Source organism: Leuresthes tenuis, unplaced genomic scaffold (assembly GCF_036924035.1).
Source record: "Leuresthes tenuis unplaced genomic scaffold, fLeuTen1.0.hap1 SCAF_5, whole genome shotgun sequence".
Classification (NCBI taxonomy): Eukaryota; Metazoa; Chordata; class Actinopteri; order Atheriniformes; family Atherinopsidae; genus Leuresthes; species Leuresthes tenuis.
Window position 1 is genome coordinate 9,270,183 of NW_027325359.1, and position 19,471 is coordinate 9,289,653.

General features: G+C 40.8%; 3 protein-coding genes across 6 annotated transcripts in view; 1 reads left to right on the forward strand and 2 right to left on the reverse strand.

Annotated features, from left to right (window-relative positions):
• The window catches only part of fkbp16 (FKBP prolyl isomerase 16), a 33,253-nt gene extending 32,754 nt beyond the window's left edge, over positions 1–499 (forward strand). The window contains exon 8 of the mRNA XM_072385807.1: positions 21–499. Coding sequence (XP_072241908.1) covers positions 21–107 — 87 coding nt within the window. The 3' untranslated portion in view covers positions 108–499. The remainder of the gene's footprint in view (positions 1–20) is intronic.
• rasef2 (RAS and EF-hand domain containing 2) lies at positions 307–12,514 on the reverse strand. Of its 2 annotated transcripts, none has more exons than XM_072385805.1 (17): positions 12,124–12,514; positions 9,782–9,934; positions 6,631–6,721; positions 6,238–6,333; positions 4,140–4,217; positions 3,958–4,073; positions 3,814–3,882; positions 3,436–3,517; positions 3,247–3,317; positions 2,959–3,091; positions 2,756–2,857; positions 2,209–2,353; positions 1,754–1,835; positions 1,511–1,625; positions 1,299–1,412; positions 1,133–1,209; positions 307–1,040 (listed from the first exon to the last, which is right to left on the reverse strand). In XM_072385805.1, the coding sequence occupies exons 1-17, from the start codon at positions 12,423–12,425 to the stop codon at positions 941–943; spliced, it is 1,926 nt and encodes a 641-aa protein (XP_072241906.1). In that variant the 5' UTR covers positions 12,426–12,514; the 3' UTR covers positions 307–940. The 2 variants fall into 2 exon arrangements, with proteins under 2 accessions (XP_072241906.1, XP_072241905.1); XM_072385804.1 differs by having other exon boundaries at positions 2,959–3,139.
• A 1,421-nt stretch (positions 12,515–13,935) lies between these two features.
• Positions 13,936–19,471, reverse strand: part of sema4ba (sema domain, immunoglobulin domain (Ig), transmembrane domain (TM) and short cytoplasmic domain, (semaphorin) 4Ba) — a 44,584-nt gene continuing 39,048 nt past the window's right edge. For all 3 annotated transcript variants that reach the window (XM_072385813.1, XM_072385814.1, XM_072385812.1), the window contains exons 10-15: positions 18,961–19,111; positions 18,412–18,622; positions 18,184–18,299; positions 17,619–17,776; positions 17,403–17,494; positions 13,936–17,264 (exon numbers count right to left, since the gene is read on the reverse strand). In XM_072385813.1, the coding sequence (XP_072241914.1) occupies positions 16,492–17,264; positions 17,403–17,494; positions 17,619–17,776; positions 18,184–18,299; positions 18,412–18,622; positions 18,961–19,111 (1,501 nt within the window). In that variant the 3' untranslated portion in view covers positions 13,936–16,491. The remainder of the gene's footprint in view (positions 17,265–17,402; positions 17,495–17,618; positions 17,777–18,183; positions 18,300–18,411; positions 18,623–18,960; positions 19,112–19,471) is intronic.

Below are 19,471 nucleotides of genomic sequence, written 5' to 3' on the forward strand. Positions count from 1 at the left end.
GCATCTTTGTTGTGTTTTAGGGAATGTCCTGGAAGTTCATACTGGGGGCTCTGGTGGTAGCCTTGGGCAGCTTAGTGACGTCAGTTGTTATGACAGCAAGAAACTGAAATCCTCTGCTGGAAGGAGACATCATGATGTGCGGGACCCCTTCGGTATCCATTCCTCTTTCGTGAGGTTTTCAATGTGAAAGCAACACAGTGGCACCGAAGCCTGAGCTTGTATCTATGTGTGTTTCACCAAATGGTGGAGAGTAGAATCGATCAGCGGAGACTTTTTTTTTTACGACAGATATTACAAACAGTCGTCTTCTCAGTTCAGTCCATTTTATTTGATAAAAAGGGTTACATTTCTGGTCTTGGAAAAAGTTCTGTTACCGCATATGCTGTTAAAAATAAAATGGATGTAGTACTTTTGTAAAGACTGACCAAACTGCAAAACAGTATGTTTAGTACATAAAAAAAAAAAAAAACACATTTTGGATCAGGTGTTAAAACTGCAATGATGCTTACAATAAAACATGTGAAGTATGCAGTCCAGTGTGTACCATTGTTTTTTCCATCAGATATGTCCAAAAAGGGGAAACCAGTGCATGGACACCAACCCCTTACAAAAAAAATAATCATTTATGCATCAAGTAAAAGCATTCAAATATTTAAGCAGGATCTCAGTTTAGATATTAATGTTACTCATTTATTTAATAAAAATACTTTCCTTCCCACATGAATATAAAAAGGTAAATATATATTTATATAAGCTCAGCTGTAAGACGTGCAGTTTTTCAACCACAGAAACCTTCATTTTAATGGACGTCTATGAGACGGTATTCAAAGTGCGGTGGTGAAAAATATTAAAGTTAAAATGTCCAAAAAAATAAAAAGTTCTTCTTTGTAAAGTAAAAGCAGCATAATGTCCTTCATGTGCACGAACAACCACCGGTGGTCTACACCCTGCAGCAGCTGTTGGTCTTCTTTGGGTTGGTTTGACTCAGGCTGACCTCAGATTCTGATTGCTGCATCAGATGGCCATTTTTCTTTACTTCTCTGTGGAAAAGTGAAAATAGGTGTTGACAAAGTTCAAGAAAAAAACAAAAAAAACAGCCCATTTTAGACTTAAACTCTCTCCATCTTCCTACCTCGCTAGATGAAGCACGGCCTCAACAATGTTGGTTCCCTCTTTGGCACTTGTCTCACAGAACAAGGCACCGTACGCCTGCAAACAAAGCATCCCTGACTTCAGTCTGTTTGCTCTGAACACCTGTATAAACACTGTTCCGCCAGGCGAAATTAAAACTTACACACCTTGGCCAACTTTTCCCCGTGCAAAGTGCTCACACACTTTCCCATTGGAAGCTTCTCCCGGAGGTCCACCTTGTTTCCAATAACACACATGGGGATTTTCTCGTTGTTGGAGTCCTTATTGAAAACAAGGGAAACGGTTCAAATCATTCAAATTTCTGTGGGGGTGATTGTCCACAATTCCTTTAACATTGGATCAGCATCACTGCAGTTACCTGAATCTGATCCATCCAGGATCTAACATTCAGGAAGCTGCTCTCTGATGTGACATCATAGAGCAGCAGGACTCCATGAGCTTTACGGAAATAAGACCTCGCAATACTCCGGAACCTAAGGTCAGGGGAGACACAGCTCTATTTTTAGTCAACAACAAAAGATGTTTACATATATTCACTGCTGAGCTGATCATATTTTTCTATTTGCTACTTCCTTGAATAACATCAGAGGAAGTGGCCTACCTCTCCTGCCCTGCTGTGTCCCATATCTGCAAACTTGTCGTCTCTCCATCCACCAACATCTTCTTCATCTGGAAATCAACCCCTGAGAACAGAGAAATATGCATATTTCAGTGAATAAAATCAAGAGTGTGCATCCTTTTTAGTTGGTTGTGTTCCCTTTAAAAAAAAAACAAAAAACAAACAAAACAAATGAGAACCTTCAACATGAGACCGCAGTTCCAAACCACTGGGTGTAACTTTGTTTTTAAACAAAAGAAATGGTCATGCACACTCTGATATCATAAGCTACATATTTAGTTTTTCCAATCGAGTTTGCTTTCAGTGAACTGTTCACAAGTGGGAAAAAAGCCAAAAATGCAAAACAAACCAACTTAAAAAAAACTATATCTATCATTCTATCTTTACACAGACTCACACTCCAAGGTCTAAAATGGATACATGTGCTGTGAACCTACCCAACGTCGTCTGTATATCCCTTCTGAACTCATTGACGGTCAGCCGCAGCAGAAAGCTGGACTTTCCTGCTCCTGCATCTCCTGCTAAGACCAGACGGTACATCGGGGTAGGTTCCACCGTCTCTGAAATATCCTCTTCCAACGGCTGCATAAATTGAAACAAATCTTATTCCAACTTATTCCAAATTGTTAAAATCTTATTCCAACAATGGAATTATTGCCTCTACTCTTTAAAGCACTGATCTAACATAATGATCTAACATAATCCCAGGGACAGTAAGTCCCAACAGAGGAACTTGGATGCACTCGTGGTCTGTGAACATCCACTAAAACTGATCTTAAAAACCTTGACAACGGAGTTTACATTTCTTACGTTTAAATCTATTTTTGATTAGTGATGGAGAATAGCTCCATACTGATGCAAATCTTCCCCCCAAAACACAGAAATAAATAACTGTTATCTTTGCTTTCTGAAATCTGAGCATAAATATTCATCATAAATCCTTACGAAGGAGGTGTAATGTACTAAAATGCTGATCATGTTTACCTTTGTGGAAAAGGCAGACAGGCGCCTCCGGATGGAGGAAGCGATGGAGCTTGCTCTGCTTGGAGATACTGACACTTGAGCTTCAGACTTCACCTCTGATATCTGTAACAAATACATCAAAGCCTTTAGGGAACAGCCTTTATTGGATCCCACTCCACAAACAGACCCTGATGTGTTTTGTATTTTTTCCCCCTTTCTCTGACCTCCACATCAGACGGGACGTAAGAGTAGCTGTGGTGCACAGTTTCCACAGAGTTGCCGCTGTCATCGCTGTCAATATCGCTGCCTGAGCTCTCGGTTATATCCATGGGTAGAGAGACGCCACTGTCCAGGTACCTATCAGCCCAGGTGGCCACATGAGAGATCCTGGGATCATGATCCGAGCTGCACCGGCACACACACACACACACACTGGCTTAAGGCTGTGGCGATTTAACTCGCAGAAAACTATCTGCAGAGCCGCACGGGCCAATAAAAACAGCGTTGTATACCTGCCGTGGTTGAGTGTGCTCTGTCGGAGAGGTTTCATTTTTCGAGCCGGAGCTTCATTTTGGGGAGACAGCTGTTGGGCAGATTAGGAACGGCAGGAAACTCTTCGTTTATCCTCCAACAAATGAAAACTGACAGCTTACGTCTGACAAAACATGTGGGTGTGAGGTGTGAACAAACAAGGAACTTACCCTCCTTTTAGCTGCAACCACTTCACTGGCTAAAGATGAGCGCAGCCCGTCATTACTGTCGTACAGCTTTTTGTTCATTTCCCTGAAGGTGTGTTCAAGGAAGTACAACAAAAAGTCAGACCCAAGCACAGTTGCTTTACTTCCTCACAGCTGACCTGCAGGTTACTGAAAGCTGGTGGTTGGGTCTATGGATTATCTTAAGTACAACAGTGTGTAACAGGTTTTAAAGGCCCCAAAAAACAAAATTTTAGTAATTGAGGCCATTATTTTCTATTGTAAAAAGGTACTTAAAACCACATATTAACAATCCTTGCATTTTTTAATTAAAACATCCAAATTAAAGTTAACACTGCACAACACTATAATAGACAGACTCACTGTAGGACCTGAATCTGACTGGAGTACGATTGGTACTCCATGGCCATCCTCTTCAATTCATCAGTTTCCCTGGAAAAACATACAGTCGCATCATATTGAATGTGGAGCATCTGACATGAGCAGAGCCTAAAGGGAGGTTTTTACCTCTCGTGTTGACTCCTCTGATCGGCATACATGTTCTTGAGTTTGTCCACCTCAGAGTGCAGAATGGCGATGCTCGTCTGAGCCTGCAGCAGAGAGTTTTGAAGCCGCTCGTTCTCCTGAAAGGAAATTAGGTTGCCAACGGCACTACAAAACATGTTTGTTTAATCTGCGGGAGGACATACCTGTGAAAGATCGCTGATGTGTCTGTTCAGTCTGATCACCTCCTCCATTGACTTGTTCCTCACGGAGTCCTCCCGGCTCTTGATAATAAAGAGTAACTTTGTTACAAACTCTTAGCAGTTACTTAGACCATTTGATTGAACAGCAGCCTCAGACCAGGATTTCTAAACTGGCACTCCCATGTATTGTCAGTTCAGACCTGTAAATGTGGACTTTTAGCCCCACTCACTTGGACCTTTGTGGTCAGATCACATAACAACATATGATTAAAAAAAAGCAAAAAAAAAAAAAAAGATAAATATCCCTTAAGTGAAAGAATTGTGACCACTGAATGGGATATTTTACAGTTGTGAGATAATTTGCTGTCACACTTTTTCTACATCACCACGAACATCAAACAAATCTTTGACGTGGCTCTAATGTATTTATCGGCCAACGTGTTGCACACAGCAACGGCAAGATAGTAGCACCAGGAGAATATTGAGCAAAACATTGGACCTCCTGAATTATCAGCCGGGTTTTACTGTCAACTGTCGCCATCTACAGGACAAAGACAGCAGTTGCTTCCACAGAGAAGCACGCGAGTAACTGCACTTCTCTTTCCTGTTGCTTCAGAGCTGCAGCACACGTGCCACTCAATGTAAGAGCACACTGAAAATGAGTAAAATCAATTTACAAAGTTTTAAGTTTAACTATGTACTGAAGAGAAGGATTTACACCTGAACAAATATACTGTGGACCTGTTGTTGACATGTGGCACGGCCTCAGTTTTTATGAACCATCGACACACAGTGCAGATGTGTCTTGTTGTCAGGATGTTTTCTCATTATTATTGTTGTTATTATCCTATTATTATCATCCTCATCATCATTCATGACAAAAGGTAAGTCACTGCACTTCAGAATAATTTAAATAATGCCAATGACTACAGGAAGGTTTGCCTTGTATTGCTAATAAATAAGAAAGTTATGCTGAGCAATCGGAAGCTAAACGTGTGCGTTACTGAAGTGAATACAGCCTTTTAAACACCTTGTGGTTGGTTGCCAAGAGCAACCATCACATACACTGGAAATCTTTCAGAGAAAAAGATCCACATGCTTGAGCTGACAATTATGTTGTGCCCACTGTCTTGTGTTGCCACTGTCACAGTAATATGAAGACTGAGACTGTTTTTTTTTTGAGGATGTTCTTGTTACCTCCAGTTTTTTATACACTGTAACCAACAAGAAAGTTTCGAACCGTTGTAGACTTTGAGATGTGTCAAAGCCACCGCTGGAGCTGGAATAATTCATGTGCCATTCCACACATGAGGCAGGACACGGAACAGCATGTGGCTGGGTTGGGAGCTAGTGGCTCATATGTACACAAATCAGTGGCTTTTGGGTCTTTCAAACTGGCTGCCAGTGAATTTGCAAGTCAAATTTAAATAAGATTTAATTCTATCCAAAACCAACAAGGCCAGGTTAGCAAACAATGTATTGGCCTGCTTAAAATGAGTAAAGAATCCATTTCAAACATCAAACAAACCTCACTGATCACAAAATAAGCAGTTAGTCGTTTGTACATCTACATTTAGCTGTACATCACATATATACACTAAAAGCTATACTGTGAAACATTCTAGTATCCGAAAAGCACAAGTTATCTGCGGCAATTTGGCATATTAACCCTTCTCTTCTGTGAGCCTTCCTTCTGCAGTGACATTTCTCATTCGTTTTTAAGTTCTTTTCTATTTGCTACCCCTTTTTCAGCAACATTTAAAAGAAGTGGCTCTCCACAATGCGACCACGAGGGGTCAGCTGGTTGCCGTGATTCTGCCTTCTCTGCTGGATCTTGACAAATGAGTCTGCAGTCTGATATTGGGTTTGATATGCATTTAAGTGTGTTTTGACAGGCTGCCTAAAAGCGGAGAAATTTGGAACCTTTCATTGTTTCTTTCTTTTTAGTTTATTAGGTTTTCCCAGAAATGAAGCCGCAGCTGCACACACTGCAGGAACTCGACTTTCGTGTAGAGTAACTCGCGTCTCCTTTTCAAGCTGTTAGAAGACAAATTTTTCCAATGTGTACAAAGTTGAGCGCATGTTGTCGATGAAAATCTACCTTTAAGAGTTTGTCCACTTTGGCATGCAGGTCTGAAACCTCATCCTCATGCTTCCTCTGCATGGTCGACATAATTCCTTCCATTTTCCTCTGCTCCTACAAACATGAAAGCAAAGCAGTTCAGGGTGCAGACCAGCTCAGAACTTAAAGTGAGGCTTTCATCCAATTTCACAGAGGCTCTTTGTGAGCAGACGCATAACCTGTTGCTGAGTGCTGCACCACGAATACATAGGCAGCTCCAAGAAAGTGCAACACTTTCACTTCAACAGGAAGTAAAACGCACACTTTTTGCATGATTCATCAAATCTGATTGCTTTTATGATGAACCCTTATTTACTTAAAAGTGAATCAAGAGGCGAGAGTTCTGTGAACTCCTGAAGTTTCCCCACTCACCTCGTTTCTCACCCTCTCCTCTGCTCTGGCAAGTTGTTGCTGAATATCATCTTCCAGCTCAGTCAGCTGACTGTTGTTCATCTCCTCGGCTCTATTTTTAACAAAAAAAAAAGGTACAGACCCGTTTGTGCTGGAAGCTTCACAACTGCTTAACCAAAGCAGATTCTTCCACAGCAGTCCAAAGGATTAAAGAGAAGAAGCAACAATCCACACACTTTGTAACAGCATGTCAAATCCACTCGAGTGATTTGACTTTTAACAGGCTTTAGAAATGACTGGTTGGTCTTTTCATTGTGCGATTAGAGCTGAACGAGTTGGGGGAGGGACAGACTGAAAAAGATTCCTCAGGTCTACTGATCTTTGACGCTGGCATTTCTTAAATGGATCCCAACACGTCCAACACCTGAGTGCAAGTTTTTTTTTGAAGGGCTGGTTGCCCATTTACTTCAACACATAGTCAAAACACATTAGGCAAAAAATCCAGTTTATAACAAAAGGATTAGCTGAAAGGGCAGGGCAGCACATTTAAGTCTTCCTACTTCCTTGAACAAGGAATGTCACCTTTCTCGTGCCGTGCACAAACTGAACCTCAGACAGGCATCAGCAGATTTATCCAGCTTGAGATCTACTATTCCTTACAGAAATTATCAGCACATCTATGTCATGTTTACGTCTAGTCGTAATCAAATAATTCACCAGTAATGTGGTTAACTTGTGAATATGTTGGACCAAATCTCACTGATGCTGCATTCACAGGAGTAACTTGATAACGATGCGCTGCTGTGCAAAAGTTAGAGCAAATATCCCATTTTTTTTCTAAAACTAAATCCTGGGACCACAGGAATATTTTCGAAAATCCAAATTATGTAGTGTGTGAACATTTGCACAACTTCTACAAGAAGTACATTCAGATCATCATTATTTTATCACTTTTAACATTAATTCAAACCTCATGGTAAAAATGAACATTGTTATTTCTTCAGTCGTTGATGAGATAATGATGCAACTATAGAAGTGGTAATGGTGTAGACCCAGCCTTTAAAAAGAAACTGTCGTCATTATAAAAGTGAACATCTGGATCTCTCCAACTGTTAAGCATGAATGTGATGATATCCCGAGGTGAGGCTGTGTGGCACCCTGCTGCACAGGAAACACTGAACACAACGAGAGCTGGACAGATCCCAATAAACAGCAAATTGTTTTACAATCGAGAGAAAACTAAAAATGAGACTGAACCTCAAATTTCATCTTGATCCACTTCAAGAAATAAAAGCTGAAGCCCTTGGAAATGCCCTGTTAGTCAAGTCGTGGGATTTTTAACATATTGCGTGCACAAGTCAGTCCAAATCTCTGGGGAGTTTTTCTATTTACCAGGCGAACAGCATGACTGTTTGTGCTTTGTCAGACAGTCTGTGTGTGAGTATCAGCAGGCATAAACACCTACTGTAGCTGGAACTACTTCAAAGCAAGTTTTGAGTACTTTGGCAGGTATCTCTCTGTTAGGTGCCGACTCGATGACGTCGCAACAGTGCAAGATGCAGTCACCAACTTCTCAGGTTTGTAGTGGAGATAAAAAAAAAAAAAATAAATAGTAGTTGAGTTTGACAATAGATGTGGTAGGAAAGCATACTGGGACTGTGGTAGGTGTCATCCCATCGTGACATCTCCACTTCAGGGTAATGGCAGACAGGTGGCAGACAGGTGGCAGACTAAACTGCAGAACACAGCAGTACTTAGGTCTACGTTACTCTGAGTTTTTGATACCCACGTTGACTTGTACTCAGCTGAAATCCCCTTATATGTAAAGACAACTTTGCAGCTACCTCACAGTTAATTTAGGTAAACATTTACTGTCCATCACTTATTAACAGCCATGGAAGCTACTGTCTCAAATGGCTCTGATTGGCTGTTAATGAATTGGTAAAGCCAGATGCAAAGCTGAAAGTGAGTGACAAGCTCTTTGGGCACCATTTCCAAAATGTTCTGATGTACGATATCAGTAGGCACATCTACATGAAAACAGAAGAATTGTACTTAATTTTTGGAAGAAGTGACCGCCTTCATGACAAGCAATCACTCCACTGCAATGTCATAATATGGGACAAATGACTGCAGCAAAATAAAAGTGTAGTTATGTTATTAGTGCCGGGCTGCAAAAGATTTTTACAGAGGTCTCGCTCTGAAATCATGTGGAAGGTAAGTTGTTGCAGGAAGATGATGGTCTGCATGCCAAGTGAGAGGCAGCTGCCTAAGAAGTTTGGATTTTACAGATCTAGAGCATAAAATGTGACTTTTAAAAAATGAGCACCTTTGGAGCAACAGGAAAATAAGAATGATATAAAAATACTTCTAAGAAAAGTGCAGTTTCAAAAAGCAAAGACACTCCATACTGTGAGCTAATCTGTTTTTGCATTGGATTACTTTCCTTTGGCTGCACCTCTCCCTTCTTCCACTCTCTCATTTCTTGTAGCAGTACCTCTGCATACTCTGGCTCAATTAAAAGGGAACAGCCTTGAATTCAAATGCTCAATACAAATATTTAGCTCCTGCATGTGGAAATGGATGAATGCTGGCAGTTCTGCTGTCTGAGGCCACTGCTAAAATAAACGGTCACATCCAATGAGAGTCAGCGCAACTTCTTGCATCATATAACATGCTCCCCTGCGCAAACAACACAAGCTGAAATGGATAACACAACCGAGACTGGAGGAGCAAAAAACAAACGAAAAGCTTGGTCTCTGCAGGCATCACTTCCACAATCTTGTCAGACACTTACAATAACAATCTGAGCTTGTAATGGATACATACAATCACTCCCACATTACAGCCATTCAGTGACTGTCTGTCAGGGTATTTTCATGGGAATCCCAGTCTCCCTTTAACCCTTTAGGAGCTGAAGGACTTTTTTTTTTTTTTTTTTTACTTTTGGCGAATTAGTGCCATTGTTGGTCCATGTCTGCTAGATGTTGAAACAACCACTTTTAAATGCCACAACTGAATGTCACACCTCATTTATATATTCAAAGGCAAACAAAGTTTGAGTCATCACCATCATCTATACCGACATGTGACTAATGATAGCGCTAAAGCTCAGTAGTCTCCCATTTATTCGCATTCCACCAACCCGACACCGGCCACATGCATTTCTTACCGCTTGAAATTGGTCTCCAGCTGTTCACACTCTAGTTTGTTGTCCAGGCTTTGACTGATCAGAGAGTGAATGATTTCCTCATACGCCTGCAGAAGAGTCATGTTTGCAGAGGAGTGAATGGCCTGGTAAAGATCAGCCAGCTGCTCCTTGAGACTATAAGGAGGAGAACAAATAGTTACGGCCAACACTGAACAGGCCAGAGCCATTTCTTTAAAGGGTACTCAACTCCTGTGGACGTTTAAGGTTAGCTGCAAAGTGGATAAAAACTAAAACATCAAAAACTTCTTGGACTGATCGTGCAACACGGGATTATTCAAATAAAGACAAGCATGTGGGCCAAATATAGTATTCAAACTTTGTGTAAAAATGACTAACCTAATCAATTAAGATTGAAATTAATTAAATTATCTCAAGCATCACAAATTAGTCCCATATGGTTATACAGACCTCACGAATGATTTTATGGGTATAACAAACATAATCTTAGCCAAGTAGAGTAAAGATCTAACGGTGGTACTAATTTAACCTCAAAAAAGAAATACAAAGAATGAATATTTGACAATAAATCTGTTTTATCCACACATTCTAAAACGATATAACTTAGTTTTCTCTCATATGTACACCCGTCTTAATGAATGTCCACTCACTACGGATGGTATACATGCTTGTTTGCAGAAATAAATTCACACAGTTACAACTACTTCAGTCTACAACAGCCATGCAATAAATCTTATCTTTGTGTAGGCAATAAAGAAAAGAGCTAATTTGATTTCAGTCTTTTTGGAGGAGCAGTTTATGGTGCTTTCTGATTAAGCCATTTGCATTTTGTCCATCACTTCTATATAAAAACACCCTTCTATAAATGGTTTTCAGTTAACACAATAAAGAGGCTAAAAGGCACTGCTGTGGTCCTTTGCTTAGGTGTTAAACATTCTTAATTTATACGCTGCCTTTTAACCTTAGGTTCTAATGTAGTGGTCATCTATGTAGGTCTCCACCCTGTTTGACGGATCTGCACAGTGGGACATAGTCTTTAATCCCCTTCTTTCCTTCTATAACAAATCTTGCTCCACCATTGGCAGTTTTACATTAATATAATTGTTGTTTTATATTGTAACAGCCCTTCTCACATTACATTCTTCCCAGCTCCTACAGACTTAGTTGAGTTCTGTGAGATGGTGCCCTTTTTAATTACACATAACAAACTTATCTTCTATTGATCGGTGTCAGCTTTGATTTTCTTTTCTTAACTGTAACTCGTGCACATAGTCATTATCTTATTGAGAGATTTCACTGGTTAACATCTATTTTTCCCTCTTTTGTGTCATGGTTAGCATGTTATACTTTAGGTTAACTCTCCTTGTTTTTCCAATGCATTATAAATCACAGTTACTTAAGACTAATCCCTTGATGTGCTGCCTGTGTACAGTCATGGAAGGAATACCAAACCAAAAAAAAAAAAAAAAAAAAGGCTGGGTGTCTTTATTTGATGTGAGTGCACATTGACATATGAAACCACTACAGACACAAATTTACCACAAAGAGGTACAAAATGAGAGCATAACGACTAACCACGAAGAGGTAGACCTTAGTAGGACAAGATGCAAATTATCATCACACAGAGAGCCACATCAAAGCCAAAACTAGGGGGGGGGGTCCTACCTGTGCCAAGGTAACTGTTGGATCATAACTCATCCCTGTGCCCGGCTAATGAGTCACCAGAACTGTCTGAAATTAAAGTAATAAGTTAAGGATTCCCTATTGTTTTTCCAACGGGATCCTGTGGGATCTTGTATTAGAAGAGGTGCTGCATCAGATATTACTACAACAACAACAACAACAACATACATGCATATTCTTATTTGCTATTTCAATCTGATTTTAACCTGCTTTTATTTGTTTGGATTCATGTCGTCATTTCAATAACTAGCTTTTTTTGTTTATTTATATATTTACTCCATGACTTCTGTAGTTTGATTATTTTTTGCAAAGGTTTTTTTTTAAAAATCTGCCTATAGTGTGCACTCACACCATTTTTAGGGACTTTTTTTATTTTTTATTATTTCTTCAGCTCTTCCTCGTTTCTTAAACCCCCTACGGAGTGTCGCCGGGGTGGGACAGGATGGTAAGTGTAAAGCTGTGCTACTTTCTATTTTTGTATGAGAAGTTAGACACAAATAAAACCTGGTTGGTTGATATAAGAAACTGATCAAATGACTTATTTCACTGTCATTATCCTGGCTGCAAGTTTTGTCGCAGCGTTCACCCTCATAACATACTCGGCACCTGCAGGTCTCTGACAGCGCCTGCTGCTGCCCCAGCAGGTCCAGGTGTGACTTTACCTTTCGGAGAGGAGACTCTCAGCGTCTACCCTGTCCACAAACTCTTCCCATGGTGTTTTGGGTGTCCCAGCACTAAAAGCGGCCAGGTCCAGAGTCTCTGAAACCTCCTGAAAGCTGGAGGAAAACTTGTTGTAGTCGATGAAACCGTCGTTGTGCGCGCCGAACTTGTCGAAAAGTGTTCTGATCTCAGTCTCTGGGACGCTGAGCTCCCGGCAGACCAGCGTGAAGTCCTCATACTCGATCTTGCCGGATTTGTTCACATCACAAGCGGAAAATAGTCTCTGAAGGCTTGGCCGTTCCATACTTCTCGATCAACTCAGAGCATATCGGTTAAAAGCGTTAACATGAGGCCCCGATGAGGGGACGGACGCACCGCAGCTGCGCGTCAGCCAGAATAAAAGATCCTTCCAGCGATTTACACACTGTGGAGGCACGGATTGGCCCAGGTCTCAGTGTAGGCGGATATCAACCGAATCAACGGACCCAGTGTGCCGCCTCCCACCTGGAGTCAGATGGTAAGTGCGGCGACTGGAGTTTGTAGTTATTTGGCTTAACCTGTGTGTCACGGTGAAAGGAGCTGAGAATACAGAAGCAACTGAGCAGATACGCAAGTGCTCACGTCTGTTTGCCTTTGAGGTGTGTCGTGCATGCGTAATTTTTATCACACACAGCTCCACTGTTTGTATTTAATGTGTCGTGATACCACCCTTCCGGGCTAAAGTAGAGGTGTGCTAAAGTCTTGAGCCACAATCAATTAAAATGTAATCAATTACTTCGAATTATTCAAGAATACACAAAGCATCCGACTAAGGGGTTGAGCCAGTGTTTTGTCAACACACAACACAACTTGAAAGTCAATATTTTGTAAAGCATGGCCATCTTCATTTTTTGACACAGCCGGATTAGTCTTCAGAAATAGTTCTACAGGCTTCTTGACACACATTCAAGGTTCTTCTATGGATACCAGAGCCTCCACTGTTTCACAAAGGTTTCACTCACTGCTGTATCTTTCTCCCACCCTGTAAATTGGTGTCAATTTGAGCCAGTAGTTGTATTAATAACTCCAGGTTACAGAGTTACCACTGTCTTTTGAACCAGTTCTATTATAATTTCCTTTACTTGAGAATTGCTTCTTGACAGCCACCCTTCCATGGAGAAAATTTCCGCTGAGGCTTCGGTGAACAGGAGAAGGGTCATCTGAAGGAACACATCCATCTCTCAGGTCAGGTCTTTGCCATTCTTTTTCCTATTTCTTAAGGACATTAGTGGTGATAGTGATTCAGGATGCCACTCGTGAACGTTTTCTTTTATCTTTAACTTGTCCAGTTTTCTCGAATGTTTTAAACACACGCAGCATACCATGTAAAGAGTTTTCAGCTATTTTCTTTGGGAATCACTTTGTTGGTGCAAAATACTATTTTGTGTATCCAACTTGGTTATCATTGGCATCTTTTGTAGATGCATCACAAAAGATCTTAACTAAATTGTGTGTTTTTGTAACCTCACAAATGCCTCAAAGACATTTGTTTTAAAAATGGTCCTTTGCTAATTTTGACTGTTCCTCTGAAAATGGTCGTGCAGGGGGACTGGACCTAAAATGAGTGTAAAAGCAGCCGTTGCCCAAAGAAAAACGTTGAAGGAGCTTCAGACATCTAGGAAAACTATTGCTCAAGACTTTAAAAGAAAGCCCGGCTCTGAAAGCAAAATCCAATTAAACGAATGGTGGCTGAAGACATAATTAAGCATTAATAGCTTGATGAAAATAAATGTTTTAGTTCCAAAAAATCCATTGAAATAAAAAAAAGTTATCCATTTTGTCTTTATTTGAAAAATTAAAATAAAGTGCTTTTTATATACAATACAAAAAAAAGGGGGGGCAGTAGTGATGTATGATACAAAAAATACAATTCACAATATTTTTACATTGGCAGCTGAATTTACAAAACAACTTTACATGAAAACTGGTTTACTTGCTGTACAATACATGTTGATTAAAGTCAGAGCAACTTGTACTGTCACTAGCAGAAGGCCTGACTATAGTGGTTCATTAAGAGAGAGCAGACAATACTTTCACTGTGGCATTAATAGTTTCGACTTGCGTTAAAATAAGAAAAAGAAGTACCTGTAGATAATGGTTCTGCACTCACTGTAGCAAATTTAATATTGTTCTGATGACGCCAAAAGCTGCCATTTGTGTATGTTATTAATAACAGTCAAAGCACGAGTCTTTTGTTTAGCTTCAGTGATTACAGTCTTTGAAAGTCATTTTTAAGTGCCATTTACAGGAAATGCGACACAATAATGCTTATATTTTCATAAAAACAATTTATCTGTGGTCTACAGTTTAAGAGTAAAATGTCGTCCCTGACTGAGGCTGGAGCCACTGGATCAAACGATTAAATAAAAGGAACGCCCCATGAGCACTTGTCGTACAACACTGACATGTATTCACTGTTTTCACTTGTTTCTAAGAGTGGCCAGTACTGTCACGCCTACAGTGTCGCATTCGACTCTACAGCACTACTACCTGCTTAGTGGATCATCTCAAGAGGCACGTCAGCTGATTATTGTTTCAGAAGGCATAATTCATTTCTGCCGAGGCAGACTTGTACTCTGATCCATAACCTGCATTGTTCTAAGGCTTTAACAAAATGTGCAAATCCCACACTTTCTGAGTCAAGTTGTATGCCTTTTACTTTATGGATGTACTTTTGTGAAATCTTTACTTTGCTTAACTATACAAGAGCTAAACTCGGGTAAGACTTATTAAATATTGTAGGACATGAAAATGCTTTCAAGTTATGCCATCATCTGTCTTAAAAATGTCAATGGTTAATGCAGTTTGATTGGTTATTTCTCCATAAATAAGACAACTAAGTGCACAATTTTGACTGGATGAGGGTGAACGTTATTGCTTTGATGGATGTGTTTCAAACCATTTCAGCAACAAGATCAGATTTTTTTTTCTTTTTCACTGATAACACTCAAAGGTTAATGTTTCTATCAAATCTGAGGCTGTACAGATGTGTTATTTAGGTCAAATCATGTAGTTTTTCAGTGTTTATAGTTGCCTCTTTTGGACAACAGTGATAGATATTTAAAACATTGGAGAATGACTATAAAAAAAAAAGTAACGTAAACATTTCGCTCCATCATTGTGATGAAAGTTCTTTATAGAAGTCTTATCATGCTGCAATAGATCAAATGCCACAGATTTACATTACTGTCATGGACCCTCGCCTTTTATCTGGTTTTATCATTCCGGCCTCTGAGTTTCACTGTCTTCCTCCCTGAAACACTCCCAAAAAAATGGCTAAAATCTCTTGCATACTTGCAGTTAGTACAATGAGCGTGTGGGTGTTTTTTCTTTTATTTTTTGCAGTGCCACAGATTCCAAAGTAGTTCACAGCGCCGACACCTTTGTGCTTACTCAGTCCCATGGTGAGGTTTTTTTTCTTTGTTTACCTCACTTCACATTATGTGCTTTGCATAGACTGCCCGTGTCATGAGGAACAGCATGATAATACCTGGAATGAACTCTTCCTTTTTATCGGATCCAGTGATTTTAAGAAAGAAAAAAAAAAAGTTAAAAACTCAAAGTTTGGCCTCCTCTGAGGAATATCGACACCCAGTAACAATTCAAATGCTAAAAAAAGGTATATTTTTACGTCATATTCTTTTAATTTCTCTTTGTGCTGTGAGTGCGATGGTTCGAGCTTCTGCACAATTTCTACTGAGACGCTCCTGTGCTCGTGTTGTCTTTCAAAATAGTTAAGTTCGATAAAACCTTTGAATCTCATTTCTGAAACATTTCTTTTGCACACAGGCTTTCTAGATTGTGTCTCTCTTGTCCGTGTATGCTCCATGTGAGCGTTTACCTTGCTACAGTACAGTACAAAGTGCATAGCCTCAGCGAAGAGTGGGCTCTCACCAGAAGACAGAGTGAAGACTGTGTCAGTGTTGGTGGCAAGATGTTTGAATGTCACTCCTCATTTCAAAGCATCACCTGTATTTATGGACGGACAGAGTGGCAATGCTCTGAAATTCAGTCGCTCAATCATAGTTGTGCAGCCACCTCGATGCTCGTTACATTCCTGTGAGCTGTATGTGTGTATGTGTCGGAGGTATGAAGGCAAACTGGAGCTTCATCATTGCACTTCAAATGCACTTGAAAAACGGGGTGGTGAGAAGAAGATAAAATGAAATGCACATCGAACACAGGGACCAAACATAAGAGGACAAAGTGCGGAATCTGTGTAATGAAATGTTTCTCGATGAGAGTGCTGCTTATCCCTCTTATGTGGTTTTGTCTTTCTAAGTAAGCGCATTCTTTTCTTTGAGTCCACCATATGTGACATGAAGCCAGTCTCACACTATAGAGTCTTTAATTTCAGATCCTAGTCTGACTCGTGGTCGTGGGCATGTAGGAGATATCTCTACATGGCTCTCTTTTAAGTTCAGAGGCCTTTTCTCAGACTCCGAGAAGCTCTTGCTGTTCTCTGGTGATGAGCACTCGTGCGGCGGAGTGCTGCAGATGTAGTTATCGTTAAGGGTCTGGTAACCTTTGTGATCTGACGCTGATGTTGTGACTGTGCTGCCATTGAGCGGCAAGTTCTCAGCCGGTTTCCCCACTATTCTGGGCTTCTTCTGCTGCATGTTTGGGCACTCTCCCTCCTTGAGCATGGACTTCATGTGGTTGCGGTTCCTGTAGACCACAAACAGTGAGAAGACCACCAGCGAAAAGCCCAGCAGGGCACACACCACAATCAGCTCATTCCAGTAGGTCTTGGTGTTGATCTGCGGTGAGCGAGTCTCCCCTGGTAGGATGATGAATTCCTCCTGTGAGATCTGTGGTATACGGGAGTGGCCTGTCAGGGTGGTGCTCTCCTGCTTGGCGTCACCCCTCACGCAATAGTTTGCCAGCAGCTGTCTGAAGCCTTCCTCCACTGACCAGCACTCGTATGTTTCCTGCCTGTTAGCTTGAGCTACCACCACCAGTCCCCCTTCCGGGCTCGGGTAATGGAAGTGGCCTGCGCTCTTACTGAACTCCCACTTCCTTTCTGCCAAATTAGAGCGCAGCTTGCAAGGCAGTACTTTAAATGTGTTGGCTGGGATAACGATCTCCTGGCATGACAAAGTACCTGTATGAAGGCAAATCAGAGACAGATCGGCTCAGAAGTTGCATGAAAGAAATTGCACAATTCTATCAGGTACAGAATTTGGAATAATGATAACTTGACACAATGAATTGACAGTTTAAATGAGAAGAGTTCACATACGTTTAGGCAGAAGTTTAGCCATCCGTGGGCTTTTCTCAGTCTTGTTGCAAATAGCTGACGTGTCTGCTTCATCTACATCCTGCTGCACATCACTGAAACACATACACTTAATCATTAGCGCCAAATAACAAATTCTAAAGTGCAATCTAATTTCAATTAATATTTTCATATCAAGTTTAAGCAGCTAAGCAGTTTTTTGTGCAAAGGGGATCATACTTGCTTGCAGGAGCACGTCTGACATCGAGACATTGCGTCCCGGTCCAGGCACAGTATGGATCCCTGGAGAGGATGCACTCCCCACAGCTCTGATAATTGGTGCAGTTAGCTACTGGGACCTCCACCACTTCAGATAGAGAGGAAACATAAAGCTGACCCTGTGAAGGGGAGACGATGAGGCAGCAAGTGCGCCAAATACAGTTAGTAGGTGACCTTTTTCATCCTTTCAACCCTGTCTCACCCTGATCTAAATTTACTTTTGTGAGTTTTCTTTCAACCATTTAATTTGCTCTGACATGAAAATCTAAGCAAACACACAACAGGGTTCAGGAAGTGTCACAAATCCAGCTGTTGAAACTCCAGCTGTTTACAGATCCCTCCGAGAGAGGAAGTTGCAGGTAATGAGCTCAGTGAACACAGGGCCCGCTCATTAGGCTGTGACTTCTATTGGCTTGTAGAATCTCTAAACTCCCAATAAATTATTTTCTGAAGCTTATTAGCTCACAACATGAGAAACCATTTGAAGTCAAAATGGACTTGTTTGTCTCAGAACACTCCACTTTACCTTTTCAGTGTCCAGCTCAATGTGCTGCACTGATTGGGAATCACGAAAAAGCACCATCTCCTCGATGATGTGCATCTTGTTCTTTACATTAATGGCTTTATGGAGTCTCCCATCATCTAGAAAAGACACAGTTCAACTTTAAATTCGACTGGACCTGTGAAAGTTACAAAATACTGGTTGATGGTTGTGTTTATATAGAATTGTGAAGGCAGCTGGGAAGTGCCGTACCTGTGCCAATGAAGAGCACATTGTACACCTTTTTAGCTGCTTGGACTCGATGGACTGCAATCTGTGTGTAGCGCACATTTCTTTTTAGTAGAAGAGGCTGGCTGCGGATCACACTGTCCATGAGGAAGTGGTCTTTGACAAAGTTCAGCACCTTGTCTGGCATGTGCAGTGAGGAGGAGATGCCCTGTTCTCTGGCGGCATTTGTGATGCACTGTGGAAATGACACAACAATTAGCTCAAACTGAATAATAAAACAAACTGCTGTTGGACAGCATCTCTATAATTTGTTTGACACATTTCAGTTTCTCACTGTAATTAGCTTGCCTGGAAATGAAAGTGACCGTAGTTTGAGTGAAATCAATTTTTAGGAATATAGGAACGTGACACCAGCGTGAAAGGTATCTTCTCAAGCCTAAGATGGCAGTTACATTAGAAACGTGCTTGATGTAGCATCTGAAATCCATCATGCAGCTAACAGGACATGCTGCCGAACATCAACATGTGCATGTGGTCAGCTTCTCCAGCAGAGGGCAGCAAGTAAGTACTCACCGCTCCAGGCCGCGGCTCTGGGACTGGATGGTTGTACGTGTACCACTGCTGGGTCTCTCTGTTCACCTCCCGGTATCGCCCATTGAATGCCTTTTCCACTTGGTCCATTGTGAAGGAACACACCGCGGAGCTTCCTGATGCACCCTTATACCTTATAAGACAAACACATTTTATAAAAAAAAAATGGAACTTATAAAACCTCAAATCAACTTGTCTGAAACCTCACAGAAGGCAAATGTTACGCTGATAATCTCCTTTCCCAAAAGAAACCTCAAATGTTGATATTAATCGACCAAGTTCTACATTTTATTGAGTAATCTGACAGATTTCACTACTTTTATCTCTCTCATTGTATCCACAGCTTAATTCTCCAGTAAAAGCTTTTTCTAACACTGCAGGATATGTAACTGTGGTGGAAAGTACAAAAAGCCTTTGGTGTAAAGACGGTTATGAAAAGCTTAAAAAAAAAATTAAATATATAAAACTGCCTGGAAAGTTTTGTTTCTTCAAA